General features: G+C 30.9%; 1 protein-coding gene across 1 annotated transcript; it reads left to right on the plus strand.

The window, feature by feature from the left end:
- The first annotated feature begins 1,130 nt into the window (after positions 1-1,130).
- Positions 1,131-14,747, plus strand: LOC105340687 (uncharacterized). The gene is made up of 12 exons (XM_011446863.4): positions 1,131-1,300; positions 3,241-3,278; positions 3,378-3,418; positions 3,570-3,665; positions 4,106-4,230; positions 4,370-4,459; positions 4,550-4,664; positions 4,946-5,061; positions 5,290-5,448; positions 5,876-6,010; positions 7,285-7,330; positions 14,136-14,747. Exons 1-12 carry the CDS (start codon positions 1,223-1,225, stop codon positions 14,183-14,185), a joined length of 1,089 nt encoding a protein of 362 aa, XP_011445165.3. The 5' UTR covers positions 1,131-1,222; the 3' UTR covers positions 14,186-14,747.
- Positions 14,748-21,015: the final 6,268 nt, after the last annotated feature.

Raw genomic sequence — 21,015 nt, forward strand, 5'->3', positions numbered from 1 at the left:
TTTACATAATATATTGTACCAAAACAATGACGTATTATATAATTAAAAATGCATAAATATTTGGCGCACATGCCTCGTTGTCGATGTTTTATTATGTCCTCAAGTTTGGATCCTATTCCGAAATTTTGCGCAAAATTGACTGTTATGCTAACTATAAATGTATATGTACTTTCAATGCAGCTTTCGAATGTAAGCGATTTTGTCAGATTTATAGTGTCTTATCATACATGTAAAATTTTCCACGACCAAAAATTAATTTGTCTGTATAGTAATACTATTTTCTCGACAGATGTTAATATTGAATTTCGTATATTTTAAAAATATTTTTCTTATTCTATCGGCAATCTGTCTAGTACGGAATCTCATTACAAAACATTGAAAATATCATAGCATACCAACAAAAATAGTATAAAAATGCAATGCTATGAGATTTCTCTGCAGTGCTATGATATCTCTATGCTATTATTGCTTTGTTAAAACAAATTATTTATTTGTTATAACAAATTGATAACTTGTTATAACAAATTATTAATTTGTTATAACAAAATACTAATTTGTTATAACAAATTGATAATCTGTTATAACAAACTACTAATTTGTTATGACAAATTGATAATCTGTTAAAACAAACTACTGATCTGTTAAAACAAATTAATAATTTGTTATAACAAATTGATAATCTGTTATAAAGAATTACTGATCTGTTAAAACAAATTAATGATTTGTTATATAAAATTGATAATCTGTTATAGCAAATTACTAATTTGTTATAACAAAATACTAATCTGTTATAACAAATTAATAATTGATCTGTTATAACAAATTACTAATCTGTTATAACAAATTAATAATTTGTTATATAAAATTGATAATCTGTTATATCAAATTACTAATTTGTTATAACAAAATACTAATCTGTTATAACAAATTAATAATTTGATATAACAAATTGATAATCTGTGATAACAAATACTAATCTGTTTTAACAAATCAATAAAAAATACTGTTGCAGCCCTAATACGCTTCCGTATTAACCCGTTGTGATATCATGGTGTGCTACTGTAGCGTATAATTTTGATAGCAACAAAAATCATAATACATGTATGTACAGCCTTGTCCTGGAAATATTTTTCATCGGGATCGGAGTGCGAGGATAAAAATGTCGTCTTAGAGTTTCGAGAGTCGTGAGACCCAGTTTGAAAAAGTTGCAAACATTTATGGAATGTCGGTCGGAAAGCAGATATTAACTGCACCAGTTCGGTTGCTGAGGAGGAAATCTGACTTTGCTCAATATTCATCGGTAATTGTTTTACAAAATCTACTATTGTACTATCAAAATAATGTCATGAATTTTAGACATGATCAATATGACCCAGTTTTTAACTTCAGGTAAGTGCGTGTACCCATTATTTCTTCCTATCTTTACCTCAAATAGAGTAAGGAGTGTCCCTCTCTCTTTTGGAAGTTAAATATTGACATGTCATTTTGTTAAAGAGAGTCAACTAACTCGGAAATAGAGACAGATATGAGAGACGTATTTCTTTTTCATGATACTCTTGTATTATATATTAAATTAAAGCTATGATGTACGTATATGCCTAAATTAATGAATGCTTGTTTTTTAAAAGGAAGAAATGTTTGAATTTTTTATCAAGCAACATAAGTTATAATCTTTCTGCAAATTATGCAATTGAATTCAAACACATTTGAAAGTATGGGATATAAATTCCAATTAATATTTTTTTACATTGTGGTCCAGAATGTAAACACCCCAGTTTGAAATAGCCATTATCATGTGATGTTGCAAGCTTTCATAGCATGTAAACAAGAAGTTAATGCAAAAGGGGTGTTCGTATGTGTTGGTAGTTGGATATCACATTCAGAGACAAATAAAAGAAAAAGACAGAGACATTAAAAAGTGTTTTGAGTCAAAAAAATATCATTTTCTCTAACATTTGATAACTCGAGTACTCAATTAATACCAATAAATAATCAGTCATATTTGTCACAATGTTTTTTAAAAACAGCTCATCATATTGACAAACTTTTGGTCTGCTTTCCAACATCACAAGAATTGTGTCAGGGCCTTGCAAGCATTACAACAAACATAATTGATACAATTACAAACAAGTGCATATATGATTAATGATATGTAATGTATGCATTATAGTTAATATACAGTGCTTGGTTATGAACATATAGCCTGGTCATATTGAAAATTAAATAAAAGTATAACACTGTATAATTGCAAGTAATATATAAGGAATTCATTGAATAGCCACCCAGTTTATATGAATATAAATTGTGTTGATATTGAATTTACTTCTTATAATTTTAATTGTATGCATTTCAGTGTAAAAAGTATTTTTAAGGCTGTTTAATTTTTCAAAGAACAATAATTGTGCAAAATTCAAATGTTGTCAAGCAGATTGATACATTTATCATTTGTCCTGTTGTGACATATAAGCAACATTCTTTTAAACTACATGTATTTTTTTCAGCTCATCAAATTTTTTTTCTTCCCAAAATTGAATTATTAATCAATGAAATAGTATTGTCGTGTTGGCAAAATATTTAAAATATAAAGTGATAATTTAAAAAAAAAAACTACACAGACTGTTACATTATATAGTTTGAATCCCCTTAGCTCTAGTTAAATTGACTTTTGACCTTTAAATTGTGTTCATATCATATCTTGGGTCAGCTCGATCTGCATACATGAATTTTGTTTGTACAGGTCAGCTCATCTGTTGTCATAAGTTTTCCTGTGTATTATTTAATATTTTTCTAGCTCTCACCAAAATATGGTACAAAAGATCTGGATTCAACATGAAAAAATTATTTAATAAAAAATCATTAAAAGAAAAGTGTTGATCTAGTATACAAATATATTTGATATTGTATATATACAAATATATATGATATTGTAAATAAGATTATCATAATATATCATTTGGAGGGGGGGGGGGGCACTTTTTTAAACTAAGTTTATTCAAATGAAGGAACACATTTATATAACATTTTTAAACTAAGTTTATTCAAATGAAGGAACAGATTTACATAACAATCTAATTATAAATAAAATTCAATTTATTTTATCTTCTACTGCTACTCAATTTCATCTTTTATTAGCAGCTGTAGCCCATACAAAATATTGATTTTTTTTATTAAATTGAAATTAATAAAGAATGGTTTATTTATACAGAATTTTAAATGAATTTTTTCTTCTTACTTGTACAGGATTCCATCAGAAATGGATTACTTGGGATGGTTGGAAGGTAAAAAAAAAATAATACTATAAAATACCTGGTAAATATCAAATTAGGTTTTATTTGTTGGTGTCATTTTCTTCCCTTACCATTAATTTTTTTTTACAGAACACCTCTTGTGAGAATAAATAAACTTAGTGATGAAACTGGTAAGTTTTTTAATTCATATTTCCAGAAAAACACAGTATTTTTAAAGACTTGTAACTTTCAACTTTATAGCTATATTCCATTCTATGATTTCAATGAAGTTTGCACTTTGGAATTAAATATTTACCGGTATTATTAAATATTGCTGTGCAGGTTGTGAGATATTGGCCAAAGCTGAGTTCTGCAATGGAGGTGGATCTGTGAAAGACCGAGCCGCATACTTCCTAATTAAAGATGCTGAAGAAAAAGGTTACATCTTTCTGAATGTGAAAGCTTAGGAATTTTATTAAATCATTATTTGGTACATGTATGGTGTATATATTTTGGCTTTTGAAATGGTCATCATATCAATGATGTCTTGCTCACATTTATGAGGAAACTGTCCGTTAGGCACAGGTGTTAAGTATTTAATCACAGGCATTTATTCAATATCTAGAATCTATATTAGAGTGTAGTATGTTTAAGTCTAGTGTTACTGTTGCATATACTTTAAAAATTATCAGAATTGCCATTTGAACACAAGGCAAAAGTAAGAATTTATCATTGCTGCTAATTGACATTCCATTCAATTCGAAGTAAGATACTCCAGAAATCCTCTGTGAAGTTATATGATAAGAATTGACTAGATCATAGGGGACAAAGTTAATAGAAGACAAGTTTACAGAGCTTGTTTGCTGACATTGTTTTAGGGCTGTTAAAACCCGGAGGGACAGTTGTAGAAGGGACAGCAGGAAACACTGGGATAGGGCTGGCACACATGTGCCTGGCGAAGGGCTACAGGTGTGTCATCTTCATGCCAAATAACCAGTCCAAGGTAGGATGCTGCAATCTAAAACACTATTGTTTTTTAGAGTTTTATTATGCTGTTATTAAAATTTAAAAATGAATGCACTTTCTTTGTTAATTTTCTGTATATTTTGATCTTGCTACCGAGATTAGTTTGTTTTTTTCAGGAGAAAATTGAATGTCTTCAGACTCTTGGAGCTGAAGTTTATCCTTGCCCTGTAAAACCTTGGACTGATCCCGATAACTATAATCACCAGGTCAGTCAGAACAGATTCACTGAGTTCCAAGAAAGTAGTAAAGTTGGAAATTAAACAAATTAACATGTATGTGACTGTGTAATGTTTCAGGCTGCTAGGTATGCACAGAGTTTGGAGAATGCAGTGTGGACAAACCAGTTTGACAACACAGCCAACAAAAGAGCCCACATTGAAACAACAGGACCTGAAATCTGGCAGGAAACTAGTCTGTTTACAATTATCCATCAAGGCTTTTTCAATATCATATCAAATATTTGGGATCTTACTTTCCTAGTTTTCACTAGAAATATTTAATGTACATTCCTAGGTTAATTGATCCTTTGATTTATGGATTTGTTGCTAGTTTTCATCCATAACTACATCAGAAGCACTTTTCCAAAAAAAATAAGAGTTGAAAAACCTTATTGATTGTTATTGTCAATGTTTGATAGTAAAAAAGTGTGACAAATTTCTGATATTGATGTAACATGTGCTTACCATTGGTAGACGGTAAAGTGAATGCTGTTGTGTTTGGCACTGGAACTGGGGGGACGTTGGCAGGAGTGGGCACTTACCTCAAAGATAAAAATAAAAATGTCCAGGTTTTCCTAGCAGATCCCCAGGTAAATGCTTTCAAATTATTTCTTCTCTGGTTCACTTACTTTTCTCTGATGAAGAGGTGGCTTACACATTCTAACAGCAGTTCTATATGCCCTATACTGATATAGAAATGGTATTTTTATGACATTTGGTGACAAAATTGAATATGGGTTTGATATTTCCTAATGAAATACTAGAACTATTCATTACTTAACAAAACTGCATGGTGTTTTTTTTCTCTTTTTTTGCAGGGAAGTGTGTTATATAACTATATAAAAAATGGAAAACTTGAGCGAACCCCTGGGGATTCCATAACAGAGGGCATTGGCCAAGGACGTGTCACTCAAAACTTGAAAGACGCACCAATCGATGATGCTCTGGCAATTAAAGATGTGGATGCTGTGGAATGGGTATAAAAGTACATTATTTAAAGATAGCACTGCCCATATTCTTACCATTCAATTTGTTTGGGATTATAATTTTTTTATTCATTATTTTCTTTTAAGAAAAAAGTTCCTATAGTTATGCTACATCAAGAGCAATAAAACAAATAAACATCAAATTTTACTGTATTTTGTTGTATTTAGATACACACATTTGCATTTTGTACAAAAAAATATTTATACTTATAATGGCAGGGCAGGAAATAGTCTGCTTTTTCTAAAATCAAACAATAAATGGGTATTAAATATGAGTTGCATGATTTACCACTCCAAGGAATATTTTACATGGTTTAAAGCAAGTAAATGTTTAAAAGAAGATAAATGAAAAGTTATATGTCTTAGAAATTAATCATACTTTAACTTAAAAAAAAAATCATGCATTGATTTGCTGTAGACCTTCAGACTTCTCCACGAGGAGGGATTCTTTGTGGGTGCATCTACAGGACTGAATATAGCTGCTGCCAAACAAGTGGCTGAGTTAATGGGGCCGGGCCACACCATTGTCACCTGTTTGTGTGATACAGGCCAGGTAGGGGAATCCAACAGATTCTTTATACTTGTATAGCAATTTTTCAAATATAAATCTATGAAATATTTTAGAGATTCTGGAGAGTTTGATTTAAGAATTGTTTGAATAAAACTTGGGTCTCTAGAGATGTACAAAAAAATTGTATGGAAATACCGGTATATGAAAAAACCTATAAAATTATTTCTTTCAAGAACCGCAATGCCCCAATTTGTAATAATATCATTGTTAAAGCATTTTGTCAGACAAATATAAGTTTGATTCTAAATTATTGAAACAGCAATTTGGCCCAAAAAGAAGGCCAATGTTTAACAAAAGAATATTGGGGGAAAATATAAAATCTTTATAACAATATACAGGTACACTAGTAAATTATTCAGATGTTTTTGTATAAGACTTCAATAAGCTACTTAATGATTAAAGTTATGGCAGTTTGGTTCACAGTCCTCATGTTCTGATTGTGATATTCCTAGAAATCATTGATGAAGAGATGTACATTGTACAAATGAAGATTTAATATTGCAATTGTTATTATTCTGTCCTATGGCACAATTATTATCACAAGGAATGTTTTTATGAGATGCATGTACAGTTAAATGCAAATGTAAAATGCAAATAATTATTTTCTTTCAAAACAAATTGGATTTTTATGCATTTATAAGGAACAGCCAGGTTACATAAAATGTGATATATATATATATATATATATACTTTTTAAACGTACATTTATGTTATCATCATATCAACTAATTTGAATGATGGTTTAGATATTTGAAAATATAACTCATTCTTTTCAGTGGTGTTTTCTAGAGCCAGTATTAGTTTAATTTCACAGGAGTAAATATATTCCTCCATTAGTAAAGGAAATTTATGCATGATTACTCATACTTTGATTTGAAATTAAAAAAAAATTACAAATATATATCGTTGTTCAGTCTTTCTCAAAACATAATATGCACTCGAAAATTTTAGAAAGGAATGTTGTTGTATGTGATATTGTATGTGCTATATAATTCATAAAGGAATGCTGTTGTCTGTTCTACATATTATATAGCACATACAACAGCATTCCTTTATGAATTTTGAAAGTGTTGGATAGGCACATGTATTTCTTAAAGCAATTCTTTCGGAATTCTTGTTTATGTTATGTCAATTTTTTAGAAATTTACTGAAAAAGCGTATTCCTCCCTACAAATCCAAAATATATATATATATATCCCTATATGATCCATCAAAAGTAGGAGTTGTCTATCTTACCTTAATATTCTTTGTTGTAGCGTTACTATGGAAAATTGTATAGTAGAAAGGTTCTTCAGGACAGAGGTAAGAAATAATAAAAAATTCCAACTGAAACTGATAATTTAGCATACCACTGATTTAACAGTAATTTCAATTGATAACACATTAGAACATGTATATGTTATATATAAAAAGGATAGTGATTCTTCAATTTGCAGATTCAATTTTCATTATACTGCAGAAATTTTGATTTTACTTGTTAATAGAAACACGGTTACATTTTGAAATAGATCATTTCATATCTTGTGTATCCTATCCCTGATTCTGATTTTGAAGTCCAAAGTCATTATAAGAGTGTAAGGCCAGAGCATCAAACAATATTGGAGCTCATTGAAGTTAACACATGTACATGTACTTGCATTTTACCTTCTTACTAGCATTTTTGTTAAATGTATAAACCATTTATTCGGGCTTTACACAACACTGTCAAGTTGCTGACAGTGTTCACAAGGCAATTGAAAATGAAAAAAGAGAATAGAGAGTTTTTGCAAATGAACATGTTGTTGTAGAAGGGGATCGTTGAACAAAGTAACTACTCAGTTTTCAAAATGTTCACATCTGGGAGTATACACACTTCCGATTGCTTCGTTTACAGAACTGTTTTGAGCAGACCCAACATTCCCATGTTTATGTTTTTCATGACGTTAAACTTACATTAAACAAATTCATCGTTATGTTCTAAGTATTGTTATGTATACATTTTTATATGCATTTGTTAAGATGCATTTTTAAGAGTGTGACTGTGTATGTCTACTTAAAACTTACTAGTATAAGTGCATTTTACACTCAGAATTGTACATTAAAGTTACTTACCTTCAACGTGACATTTATCATACATGTATAAAAGTAACAACAGCTTCAAAGTTTGGACTACCAATAACTGATGGTTAAAAAACCTTAATAGTTTTTTTTTTGGGGGGGGGGGGGTGTTAGTAAAGAGTACAGGTTAGAATTGTTCTTATATAAAGTTATTCAAACTGCAATTTACTGGTAATGTCTATTAATATATTTTGAATGATTTGGAAGTGATGAGAGTATCCAGCATCTAACACAAAATTGAACTTTGTTATATGAAGTTCATATCTATTAAAGTAAACTTTTAGCGATTAAAAAAGGATGGGTGAATGGAGCTTATTTAATAGGATATAACTTACCTAAAACATAATCCTATTTTTCTGTTTTTATTTATGTTTTTCAAACCCATCAATTGAATATTTTGATGTCATTGTTAACTTAACAGAAAATTCTAAAAATTTTGCCGAATGGATGAAAAATCAATAGCTAAGTGGATTATGTTGTAAAAAAAGTTATTATTCAATGGATCAGTCTTTAGTGGTTACTATAGAAATGAGTTTATATAACACAGTAGGTACATCTGCTCAATACTCACTAATAATAATTGGATTTAGATAGTTTACGCTTTAAAAACTGCTAAGCAGTTTCTGAAAAACTATAAATAAGCTGTCACAGTCCAAGTTTTAAGATATAAATTGAGTACGGTAGTTAATGAGTTAATTTCCTTTCAATTGATTATCAACTTTTTTTCTACAGAAAATAAGCAAATTAAAAGTCCCTAATGTCTACAAACAATATTAAATATATGTTTTGCATTTTGATGCATTATAGACACAAGTCATGTTGGGACCTAGGCAAAGTGTAAACCTTTCTTTTTTTTGACATAACACACAGAATTGAATTTTTTTTGAATGACCTCAATTTTTAAAGTGTCAATTTATGATTATTCTTCCCTTGTTTAAAAACAATTCTAAGGAGAGGACACGGTAAGTGTTTAAAACCGCTCAACCCCATTGTTTGTTGCTTCATTAAAAAGAAACACCTTTACAAACTTAATAAAAATAGATTCTATTTTTAGCAACAAAAATGAATGGAATCTTTTTATATTACCACTGGTGTAAACAAAACATACTTGTTACTTGACATGAACAGTTTATTTTGTTTCCACTTAAAATACTTTATAAAACTGTTAATGTACGTGTATGAATATGTACATGTATGACTATTTATGTAAATGTTTTGTACCCTGAACGTTTTCCGTCAAAAAATAATTCTATTGTGTGTGATTCAAACAAGAAGTGCTTTGCATGTACATGTAATCAAATTGGCCTCTATTAAAGATGCTTTCATTGTTGATGTTTAACAGAATTATTTCGTTTGAAGAAATTATATATTGATATCTATCTTTTATGCGCATGTGTTTAGACCCCAAGAAAATAGAGATGATCAGATTTTAACAACATTTTCAACATTGTCATGTACCTGTGAATTTGTAGCCTTTGAACTAATCCTCACTTATACTTGGTTGGTATTAATTTGAGGCTATGAACACATCCTCTTTCATGATTAATTATGGAAAATGATTGTTATCTATGACACGCCATATTGACAAATATGAGCTAAACATAGTTTCACAGTTGATAAACTAGGTTTTATATCGACAGTTAACTATAGTTTACAAATTGTAAACTATAGTAAATGAATTATTACCTATAGTTTTATCGATAAAACCATATCTAACAGTTGTAAACTATAGTTTACGAATACCAATCTAAGTTTGTCTGTAATGAAACGTTCACAATAGATTTTGCTAATAAAAATTGATTCACATCTGCAACTACAATTTACATTCATGAACTATAATTCATAAGAGTTGTTTATCATAGTTTCACAAATTGTGAAACTAAATTTATCAGATCAACTATGTTCATCTTGGATAAAGGCTATGACCGTCCTTTTCTCAGAAGAGAATATCTATTCCTGAGTGTTTGTAATGAGAGAGAAAACAATGCATAGCATAAATTTACTGGTATATTTGATTAAACTATTATCATGTATGTTTATTTTTATCCTATATTGTCCCCTTTTGTTTAGATAAATCCCCTTTTGGAAACTTTTTAAGATTGGGTCCCTTAAGCAAAAGATGTAGTCATTGATCAACTCAATACCGTATTAAATGTATTTTATAGTGTCATTGCTGTAATATAGAAATGTATAGCATCAGGAAAATCAACAGCATGTTATGAAACTCAAAGAGGTGTTTATGAAAATTATGTCCTTGATAAAACAAGTGTTCAATTATAAAGTCTGGTTGCATGTTACAAAAGATACATATTTTATATTTCTATGAAATTTGATAGAGTAAATTTTGTAGATTAGCCTTTAGATTGCTACATATTACTTAGTATACAGGTACCAAACTATATACACATGTATCTTGATTCTCTAGACGATTTATTTGAAAATAGGGAGATACATTTCTCCAATTTTTTTCATTGACTTAGAAAATTTGAATATGATAAAAGTGTTATGTTACCGTTAAGATCATGCTGAGCTTTGGCAAGTCTCTTGAAAGTGTGTATATTTAATCTGCAGTGAAACTTTAGAAAACAAATTACAATTCTCATAGCTGTTGTTTTTTGTGTGATTATGGGAAGGTACTTGTATGTTATGGCCATCCCAATGTTAGCGCTAACATTGTAAGAAAAATGCCAGAAACAATTTTTTTTACCCTAGGCCTGTTACATGATTATTATGCATGTCGCCATTTGTAAATTATATTTTTCTTCCAATGGAGGCCTCAATAAAAAGAAAACCAGAGAGATTGTCATTTTTAGAAAGAACGAGTAACAGAAGCATTTATGAAATTTTTTATATTATTTGAATTAGACTAAGATGTATGGGAACATCAATAGTTTTACAACATCAGTGAAAAATAATGTATCATATTTGTTGCATTTATTATAAACATTAATGAATCCAAACATTGAACATACATATAAATACATGCATGATGATTTAACATTCTAATATTTGAAGGTAAAACCATCATGGAATGAATATTTCATTATGCAGAAATGTACATGTTTACAGGTTTTAGTTGATTTATCTTTGTCTATTCTATACGAAAGCCCATTGAGCTCATTTTCATAGGTAAAAAGAATTATTTTTTTGCGAATAAACGCGTAAGTTTCGCGAAAAAAAAAATGCCTAACTTTTGTGAATAAACGCATAATTTTTGCAAATTCACGCCTAAACTTCGCGAATAAACCTGAAACTTCAATATAAATTTGTCATTTGATACAAGAACTCTTAATATGAAGAATAACAATTGAAAAGTGTGTCTGACAATAAATTTTTGAGATGTTGAAGCATAGTTATGTGTTATAGAGTTGATTATATGCTGTATCTGTAGTAAATATATCAGTGTCAGTATGATAGACAGATTAAGTAAAGCTCTCTTAGACAGTATTATAATAAAACATACGATTGAGAGAGAGAGAGAGAGAGAGAGAGAGAGAGAGAGAGAGAATGTTTTGTGATAAGACAACTGAGTCTTCTTTATTAGACCATGTGTATCATTTAGTTAGCTGATGTCCTACAGATGAACTAGCAGTCTGATTACTCTTCACTGGCTCCATTATAATTATTTTGATTTTCGTGACAATCAAAATATAACAATGCCAGCGAAGTTTTGATTGTAATCAGACTGGTGTGCTTAACATTACATCAGAATTGTTCTTTCATATCCACAGCAATGATTAAGTAGGCTAAGAGTACTTTAGTTCTTGGTGGGGCCCACTTTGAAGAATCTCGCTCTCAATTATATTTTCAATTACAAAAGCACATCTACATGTGTGTTAGACACAGATGATTTATGTATGCTACTTTAAGTTACCAGTACATTATTTGATAGAAAGTAATTATTGCTTTGCTCCTCAAGATGCAGTTTTGAACTTAACCCTGAAATCAAGAGAAGAAAATGCGATTTATAAGAAAAAAGAATTCTATGTTTCAAAATATTTAAAGATAAATCTGGGTTACATTTAATGATAAGTAGTGAATTTTTACGAATGACTCATTCCAGGAATGGCTGGGCTTAAATAGGACGTCTTTAGATAGTAAAACGGTACAACTAAATGGCATTATGATATGGGATTCAATGTTTTCTTTAAGTTTGATTGCATTTTGGTGTCTTCATGGAATGTTTTTTGAATATCATAAATAAGGAATTCCATCAGAATTGTCGGAGGCAATTAGTATGTCAGGCTTGAGTGCTCAATTATAACTCTTGAGAATTTACATAATCTAGCACTTAACCAAGATGTATGTTAAACTGCTTGTGTATGCTCAGTAGAAAGAAGAAATGAAACAACTTCAGGCAAATGAATAGTCTTAGTTACCATAGTGAAGATCTGGTTATTTTGGTTATATTTTCAGAACTAAAATCTTCTCTCTCTCTCTCTCTCTCTCTCTCCACACAGCAAAAGGCTGTTAATATTGAAATCTTAATTAACGTTGCCGCTTCCTTTAAGTCTGATTTCGTACATTTTACACTGTTGATGGCACATGTACTCGGAAATGCTGTAGGGCAGAAAAACACACCACAAACTAGCAATACTGAAATATTTGTTGGTGACATATAGCTAAATGCACAGTGTCAGTGCCCATAACCTTGTACTTAATCCAAGGTTCATTAATCTTATCATTTCCCTGCGTTGAACTTGCCTTTGGTTATTTTCAGTCGATACTAATACAATTGTGAAAAACGATTTCCATTATTTTCTAAAAGTCATTCATTCTGAAATCAAAGCACCTAGACATAAAATACATATACACATGTATTGACTTATAAACTCATCGAATCTTTAATCACTGAAGCAGAAAAACACCAATTAAAGTCGATTCTTAAGATTATCAAGTCTCACCCTTACATGTACCTTCCTTTGAGTGATGTTGATGAGTGAGAAGGATTCTAGTGTAGTCTAACATTAGAAAACACATACTTCAAGCATAAGTGTATTTGATATATTTTTGAAGACTGCACTGCCGAATGTCTACAGTTTGCTAACCATCAATACAATCAATTTGGAACGTATTTATATCACTCATTTTATATCATCATTGCAGTCTTGTTTCATTATGGGAAATTGATACAGTTCCTGCTTCATAAGAGTGAAAGGAAAGTAACACTTAAGTTTTTCAATTACTTTCACTTTCATTAGGACATCTACGATTGGTGTCATTATTGATAGCGAGGGAATGTTACGTGAATATTACTCAATAATCAAATACATACATAGCAATGCCACAAATCTTCTCAAATTGACAAGTGTTCTAGCCGTATTAAGCAGGGCATTTTGACATGCATGATCGTTCACTTAATTTTATGATAGAAATTTGTAACGAAGCAAAACTAATGTTAAAGTTTGTGAGTCGATTGGGTATTACGTAAAAACAACCAGTCGACCCTAATAAGGTTCTCCGACTCTCAGACCGCAAAGTTTAAAAGTTTTAATTAAGATGGTATTCTGGAGTTTCAATTATTGTCATCAATGTCCATCTGATTTGTATCGGGAGAGTTCAGTAGGTGAAGTGGAGAAACTTGTATTACCGTCAAACAAGAAATAAGCTTTTACACCGTTTCACCACTTCACTGAAACAGTTAACGATTACAGCCCATCGTAAGAAAAGAATGAATATGCTACAACTCGTTTTTGACGTATTATCCCGTATGTAATAGTGATCGAACCTTGCTAAGGGATGGACACCGTTAATGAATTTTACTAAACTACCAAATATGGAAGAAAAAAAAAATAACAGTTGTCTGAAAGCCATAATTAGAATTGATCATCAGTGCTGCAAAAATAGAGCAAAAAGTTAATAATATATGAAAGTGACACTTAAAAAATGTGTCTAAATGCCTTTTTTTTTTTATTAAAAACATGTATAACATTCACAATAATCTAATTTTATGGGTTGTTTAGCAAGTGTTTTTTTGAGGCACCCTGTTACATGACTTCTTGTGTTTTAGGTTTGCTGGATGCCGTGCCCGAGCCGTATCGTAGGTCTTTGCACGACTAACACGACGGTCATTTTTCAACTCCTCGTGGAACTGGTGGTCTTCAGACCATGTATTCGAGACCGACAACGTGATAACTCAGCAATACTCTTCCAATCGAACATAAGTGATTCAATTTAGATTCTTTTAAAGTATACACAGGATTTGTAACCCATAAACTTAAATTAAGATTTTTTGAATAAGCACATTAGTAGCTTGTGTATGTCTTAAAGGGACATGTAACGGTGATTATTTTGTTTCTATGAGTGAAAGGGATATTTTTCACGGTTATGCAAACAACCTATGCTGCTGATAAGCGTAAAATATACGCCTATTGTTTTTCTGGTCAAATATGATATTTGATTATTTTTGTACCATGCTGATATACTTTTCAATCTTCGGTGCTAATGTTAAAATTACTATTAAGATGTTACGAACATCCGATCATGTAGCAAGATGATAGTAATGTGGTAGTAGCATGATCCGAATTGACTATACTAGCATTTTTTATTTAAATTTTGGCGATATCACAAGTGTTTATGATCCACTCATACATATTTTGTAATAAAAAAAATCACAATGGAACACTGGTTTTAATTCATTTTATTTTTGACATGAATTAGGATTGTCTTTGCGCTGCAATAAAAAGACGAGTTTCTCGTAAAATTTGGTAACTACGAAACGGTGCCTTGACATTCGGGGCATCGTTGGAAACGTGCTAGTTAACGGTCTCGCATACAAACCGTGGGCTTACTTGCTGATTATTTTTTATATTCTAGTACAAATGTAAATACATATATATATATATATTTATTAATTGTTTTATTTGGTGTTTTATTCAGAGACTGTGGTATAAAAACATGAACTGTTGACAGATTTTAAGAACCAATATCACTTTTGGTAACATTTCCTCCGGGTAATTTCTTACCAACCAACTGGAGTATCATTTGAACTACTAGTACTCTCGAGAACGACAAACATTCGAAGAGTTGGTCCACGGTCAGTAATGCTTTGAGAGCCTTGCCTCGGGTTTCTGACGTTGCCCTCATCGGAACGTTTTTAGTCAGCTAAAATTGGCTTATAATAGCAAGTTCACATACGAAGATGATTTGCTTATAAAGGAATAATGATTTATTAAAATATAATTAAACGGTAAGATATAAAAAAAAGTAGGTCGACAAGATTAAAACATATAAAGAAATTAATCAGTGCTTTTAAATTGTCATTTTGTGACATATTTTTTTAGTCTTACATGGGGTGTAGAGAGCTGATTTTCAAGTTGAAATGGTGAATAAAGGAATATCGGCGTTAAATACCACGTAAAGTAAAAAAAAAATAACTGCTATTGTTTCATATGTAATGATTTTTTTTTTATAATATAAAGAATTAATGATATATTTGTAGGAAGTTATTTATATTAAATGTTTTGTCCCAATCAGTCTATGCCATGTTTTCCATTATACATATTTTACTGGAGAACCATTATAAGCCTCTCTGTTGACTTTTGGTGACTTAACATCATTACGACAGTTAAGGGGCTTTTTGTGTAAAATGCATTGCGTGTCAAGAGAAATAGCATATGCCAAGTTTTGTATCATTTGTAATTACAGCTAATCCCTACGCAGAATGGGGGAAATTAATTTATTTTGTTTCTGCAATTGTTGTCAATTTGACATGGAAAAAGTCTTTGCCTTAGTCGAGTTGTTCTTTACAATTCCCTGTGTAACTATTATATGAAGTAAAATACTTTTATCTATTAGATTAACTACAAAATGTTCATTTAAAGTTTACGATCGTGTAACTTTCGTTAATACTAAACATTTTGAAAATTGCTTTTACACTTATTGTTTTCAGTTAGTCATGCCGAGTCAGTTTTCTGTAACTTTGTTGTCATGAAAGATTTAATGCATGAAATCTCAGATAACATAAAAGCATATCTTATTTAATTGGAAAAAATAAAAAGGCATGCATTTCTTGTTCTAAATTAAAGAAAAAAGATACACGTGTATTGTTTTATGTGAAGTACCATGGCAAGGTATTTTTCTTTCCCTTTTCATGACCGTATGGTGTGTCCAATGTCATAAATATACACAATACGTAGAAATATAACCCTTCTACACCTAAGTCATGAAAATAAGTATTCTGATGCTGTGTCTAATCAAAATGACTTCTTGAAATTGTACATCTTCTCGTTTTACATAATTTCATGAATAAAATGATTTAATGTTTGAGCAAATTACAAAAAGGTGCACGATTATTTATTAGATTAAAAGAAAAACTTTTTATTAACCATAGAAGATTCGAATTTTTTTTTCAAGATTTGCTCTTTAACATTGTATGCAGAAGGCTTACATACCGGTATTAGTAATACCCGCTGCCAAATTCAAGTGATTTTTGGCATCATGATATACATGTATATTAAAATCAAATAGTCACATAAAAGGAACAAAAATAAAACATAAAAAAATAATGTAGATTATCCTTTTCCTACAAATTTGACAAAAAAATGATAAAGAACTCCCAAATTAGGAGCATCTGTTCATTGTAAATTTATCATATCGATTAACCAACGTGTGCGTGCGTTTGTATACAAGTATGCGAAACTTTAGCCGTCCGACTTGACTGTTTCATTTAAAGAAATATATTTAAAAAAAAGAAAGATTTAAAACTGAAACGATGCTAATCCTGAGAGACAAAGCGATAAAAAAAGTACGAAAAGAATGAATAAGCGTTTGCAGTACTGCTGCTTTAGGCTTTTATTTTCAGTGTGAAAATTGGGCCTTAGAACAAGACTTTGATCAGGATTTAACAACTGAACATTGAAGGAAATTTCTCAAAAATTACAAAGTTTTAATCGTAGTATACCATCAATATAAAATATCTACCTCTGGGACAAATACTTTGATCGTGATCAGACATAGTCGATAAAGCACGCATCCGAATCTCCAGGGTAATATCATCAAATTCTTCTTTTCATACAACATGCACGGTCATTTATCAAACACTACATGAAATTTACATATTTACTGCACTGTACATATTTATTTTTTATACATGAACTTATTCTTATTTTCCTAAATTCACTTTGAATCACAAATGACACGATGTACTCTACCCAAATATGGTTATTTAGATACCAATTTGACCACCTCTGCACATTTTAGCGGGAATTTGGTCTGAGAAACAATTCATGTACTATGTACAAATGTACTCATTCCGATTAATTGATCTGGGGTTTTTATTAAGTTTTTGAAAGAACCTTGAGGAAATGCAGTTGAGGTTTGGGTCACTTCGTACAGCTTGCATTACTTAATATGGAAATACCCCAAACGAACTTCCGCAAATGAAGAAATATTGCGCAGCGTTCTGTTATCTAAAAGCAGTGGATTATATGAAGAAATATTTATGCCAGCGGTGGAAATTTGTTGCAGAAGCTAACGGGCGTTTCCCTGAAAAAAGCTTTTTATCAGTTGTGTGGGCAGATCGAACAATTAAGAGCGCCTTTTTAGTGATAAACTATTTGCTAATCTTAGTGTCACAAATCACACCATGAGATTAAGGAAGGAAATCGTACTTATGCAGTGGGCAACTTCGTCTTGAAACAGTTTCATGAGAGAGAGAGAGAGAGAGAGAGAGAGAGAGAGAGAGAGAGAGAGAGAGAGAGAGAGAGAGAGAGAGATTACGTAATTTTATATCCTCAACATTTAGGTTTTCCCAATCGCTGCCAGTGATAACATATTGCAAGACGATCATGAATGTCAGTTTGCTACTTAAAAATAAATTAGAGAAGTCACATTAGATAAAGGAAATAGCTATGCTTGTGTCAAAAGCAATCTCGGTGTAGTGAAGTGCGATATTTCCATGATGTATAAAATGCTGAGTCAATGATGAAAGAAACTTGGAAGTGTTGAGAGAAAAAAAGGTTGTTGAAAAAGACGCTCCCTAAACAAGTACGGTAGGGTAAAAGCCCTGTTGCTACCATAAAGAGGTAGACATTGGACAAACAATCATCTGTACTTGCTAAGTACACCAATTGGCATTAAGAATAGAGCGAGGAACAACATTTTAAACATCTTATAAATACAGTATCGAAAAGGCGCTTTTGAACTTTAATTTTTTTAAGGTCACCTGAGTCACTGAGCGGTTGGACTAAAACCATCAATATTAATGCAATCTTTGAAAAATCACCTCTTTTACTGCTGGACATCAAGCAGTCAAACTGCTGGCATGATTGTAATAAGCTTAAGCCTTGAGCTCTCTGCCTTAGGTCAGGGGTGCTGATATTAGGGTGAGGCTCTAATGATTTTATAATGAAAATGCATTCTTTCAAAATCTTGTTCTTTGATGCTGAATATTATTTAGTTGAACTATAAGTACAAATTTATGATGAGGAAGAGCGCCTCTTCCAAAATTGTGAAATTCATGGTTCCTGGGTAGGTGTTCTTGTGTTAGGGTGGGGCTCTAAATAAGCAGTAATTTTTTGAAAATCTTCTCCTCTGCTCTTGGGTATTAATCCGATGAATTAAGTAATTAGCTTTGATATGGAAGAGTGCATCTTCCAAACTTATGAATATCAAGGCCCATGGATCAGGGGTTCTGGTGTTGGGCAGGGCTCAAATGATCATATAGGATGTAATTTCGACCATTTTTTTGTACTAATGATTTGTTCAATTTTGTCACTGTATGTTATGCTACATTTTTAAAATAATTTCGTTTTTTAGAATTTTGAAAGTGTGTTTGATTAAAGCTGCTTGGTCCGATTTTTTTGTAATTACAGTATCAAAATTTTTTTCATACAAATCATTTATCTTAGAAAGTTACGGACTTTCTCCTATTTACACCAGCAGAATCAGTCTCCTTTCAAAGTTAGAAATATTCAAAGTAAATAAAAATAATTTCTCTTTGGGCAAACGAAAAAACAAACCAAAATGCATCACGTGAATGTTTAGAAAAGGAAACCGCTTGGTTTCGTCCCCCAAATGATTAGAGTTATTCAACCCGCATGCTATGCATCGATTGTAAAGAAAGCAGACTTTAGAAATATTAGCGAACAAAACGTACACATGTTAATTTGTAATTTGTCTGATCATTTCGACCTTTATTTAAAGCGATGTCAAAGTCGTAATACAACCATACCCGTCTAATCGTCAGGGGTGAAATTTAACATGAGGCGAAATAACGCGGTACCTTTTAATGACATTTGTTTTGTTAGCAAATTTTGTACGTATTTTTCTTCATTGAAATTTGGCATAATTGACTGGTAAAACTACCGCAATGTTTATTATTATACATATACTAAGCACAGCCATCATTTAAAAGCGTGCATAAAATTTGATATAAAATCGGACCAAGCAGCTTTAAACGATCCTGGAATATTAAAAATGGTTTCATTTGTCTTGTAATTTTAATGAACATGAATACATACATTTCAAAAGCCACAGTACGGATACTCAAGAAACCGATAAGAACCATGGGTCTCTTGTACATTTTTTACAAGAGTTTTTATTCTGCAAAGTATTTCGAACTTTTATTTAAAACTTGTACTTTGAAGAATCTTTTAATTAATTTCAGGTTTTTATGTATGATATGATGGCAAGACTTAATGGAAGTTATTGGTACTAGTCTTATGATTTGATCATCGTTTATTTTTTGGCCTTGTCTGGTCTTCGTTCAACAACCTCCTATATGCTAACGTACAAATAAGTAGGATTGCTCACAGAAGATAATTATCCATTTTAAACCTGTAGAGTTCGAATGCAGGGTACTTAGTATGATATTGAGAATAATATATACCAGATGAAAAAACAAGCAGTGCTTATATGTCTATCTTGTGTTCCAAGATTAGACTTAGAGACCCCAAAGATTCCGATTTATATTGGGGTGCCAACGTTATTTCTTAATATGATAAGAAGATCAAGAATGTATATAATATTTGTAAGTACCTTTCATTGATCATTGTATTCCTGGATACGGTTCTTAAGCTTAGTTGTAATTCTACACTTTATCGTCTAATTTTCTAAATGTAGGTATGTTTAGGAAATGTATTATGCGGAGATATGTAGGCTGATACATCTATGTTTAGCAACGACACTAATGAGGGAATAGCTGCCCTCGTATGTATAAATATGGTCATATGGAATAAAGAATATGAGGATTGTTTAATCAATAGTGTTTAATAGCGCTCTGGAATTTTGCAACAACTTGATTATGGGATTTGAATTTTCCATGAATCATAAAGACTGTCATAAATAAAACATGTCTTTTACTGTGAAAAGATTTGCATTGTATTTTTATTCTTTATATTATAAAAAAATATGTTTCAGTTCTTTTCAATTCATAAATTAACTTTAGAACTTAATCGAATTATATTGATAATTTATAAGCATATCTTAATGCATACCATAAGGATAAGGAAGAAACAGGCATATCATGTGTTTTTCAAGTTTTGAAATTATGAAAATGTCATAAACAACATGTAGATGTGTCAAGTTGTGTAGAGTGCAGGCTTGTCAATCTCTTTGTTTTCATCTTATTTAACTGGTAACAGATGTGAAAGAATTTCTAAAATGTGATTGGGAAAGGATAGGACGATTTTTGAGACCATGTAAGGGGTGGAGAGTACTTGTAGGTAGCGATCTTCGACTAAAGCCTACGGTTTCTGTGAACTCTGAAATAATCTCACAAAATGAACGAAGTTTCCGCAATATCCTTTTCTATTGTTTTTGGTCATTTTGGACTCCAAAAAATTTATAAGATTATCAGGATAGCTGAATTTTTTATGCTGATTTTCAAAACACTTATGTACTCTTTAAACACAGCATAATTGATAAAAATGTTGTGGTTTACAAAAATA

The sequence above is a fragment of the Magallana gigas genome, chromosome 6 (assembly GCF_963853765.1).
Source record: "Magallana gigas chromosome 6, xbMagGiga1.1, whole genome shotgun sequence".
NCBI classification, from domain to species: Eukaryota; Metazoa; Mollusca; class Bivalvia; order Ostreida; family Ostreidae; genus Magallana; species Magallana gigas.

Bases quoted from the DNA above. Each gene is read 5' to 3' on its own strand.
- LOC105340687 (XM_011446863.4), top strand. From the start codon at position 1,223: ATGTCGGTCGGAAAGCAGATATTAACTGCACCAGTTCGGTTGCTGAGG. The intron at 4,665-4,945 runs GTCTGTTTACAA...TACCATTGGTAG, and splicing joins TGAAATCTGGCAGGAAACTA to ACGGTAAAGTGAATGCTGTT. The intron at 5,449-5,875 runs GTATAAAAGTAC...GATTTGCTGTAG, and splicing joins ATGTGGATGCTGTGGAATGG to ACCTTCAGACTTCTCCACGA.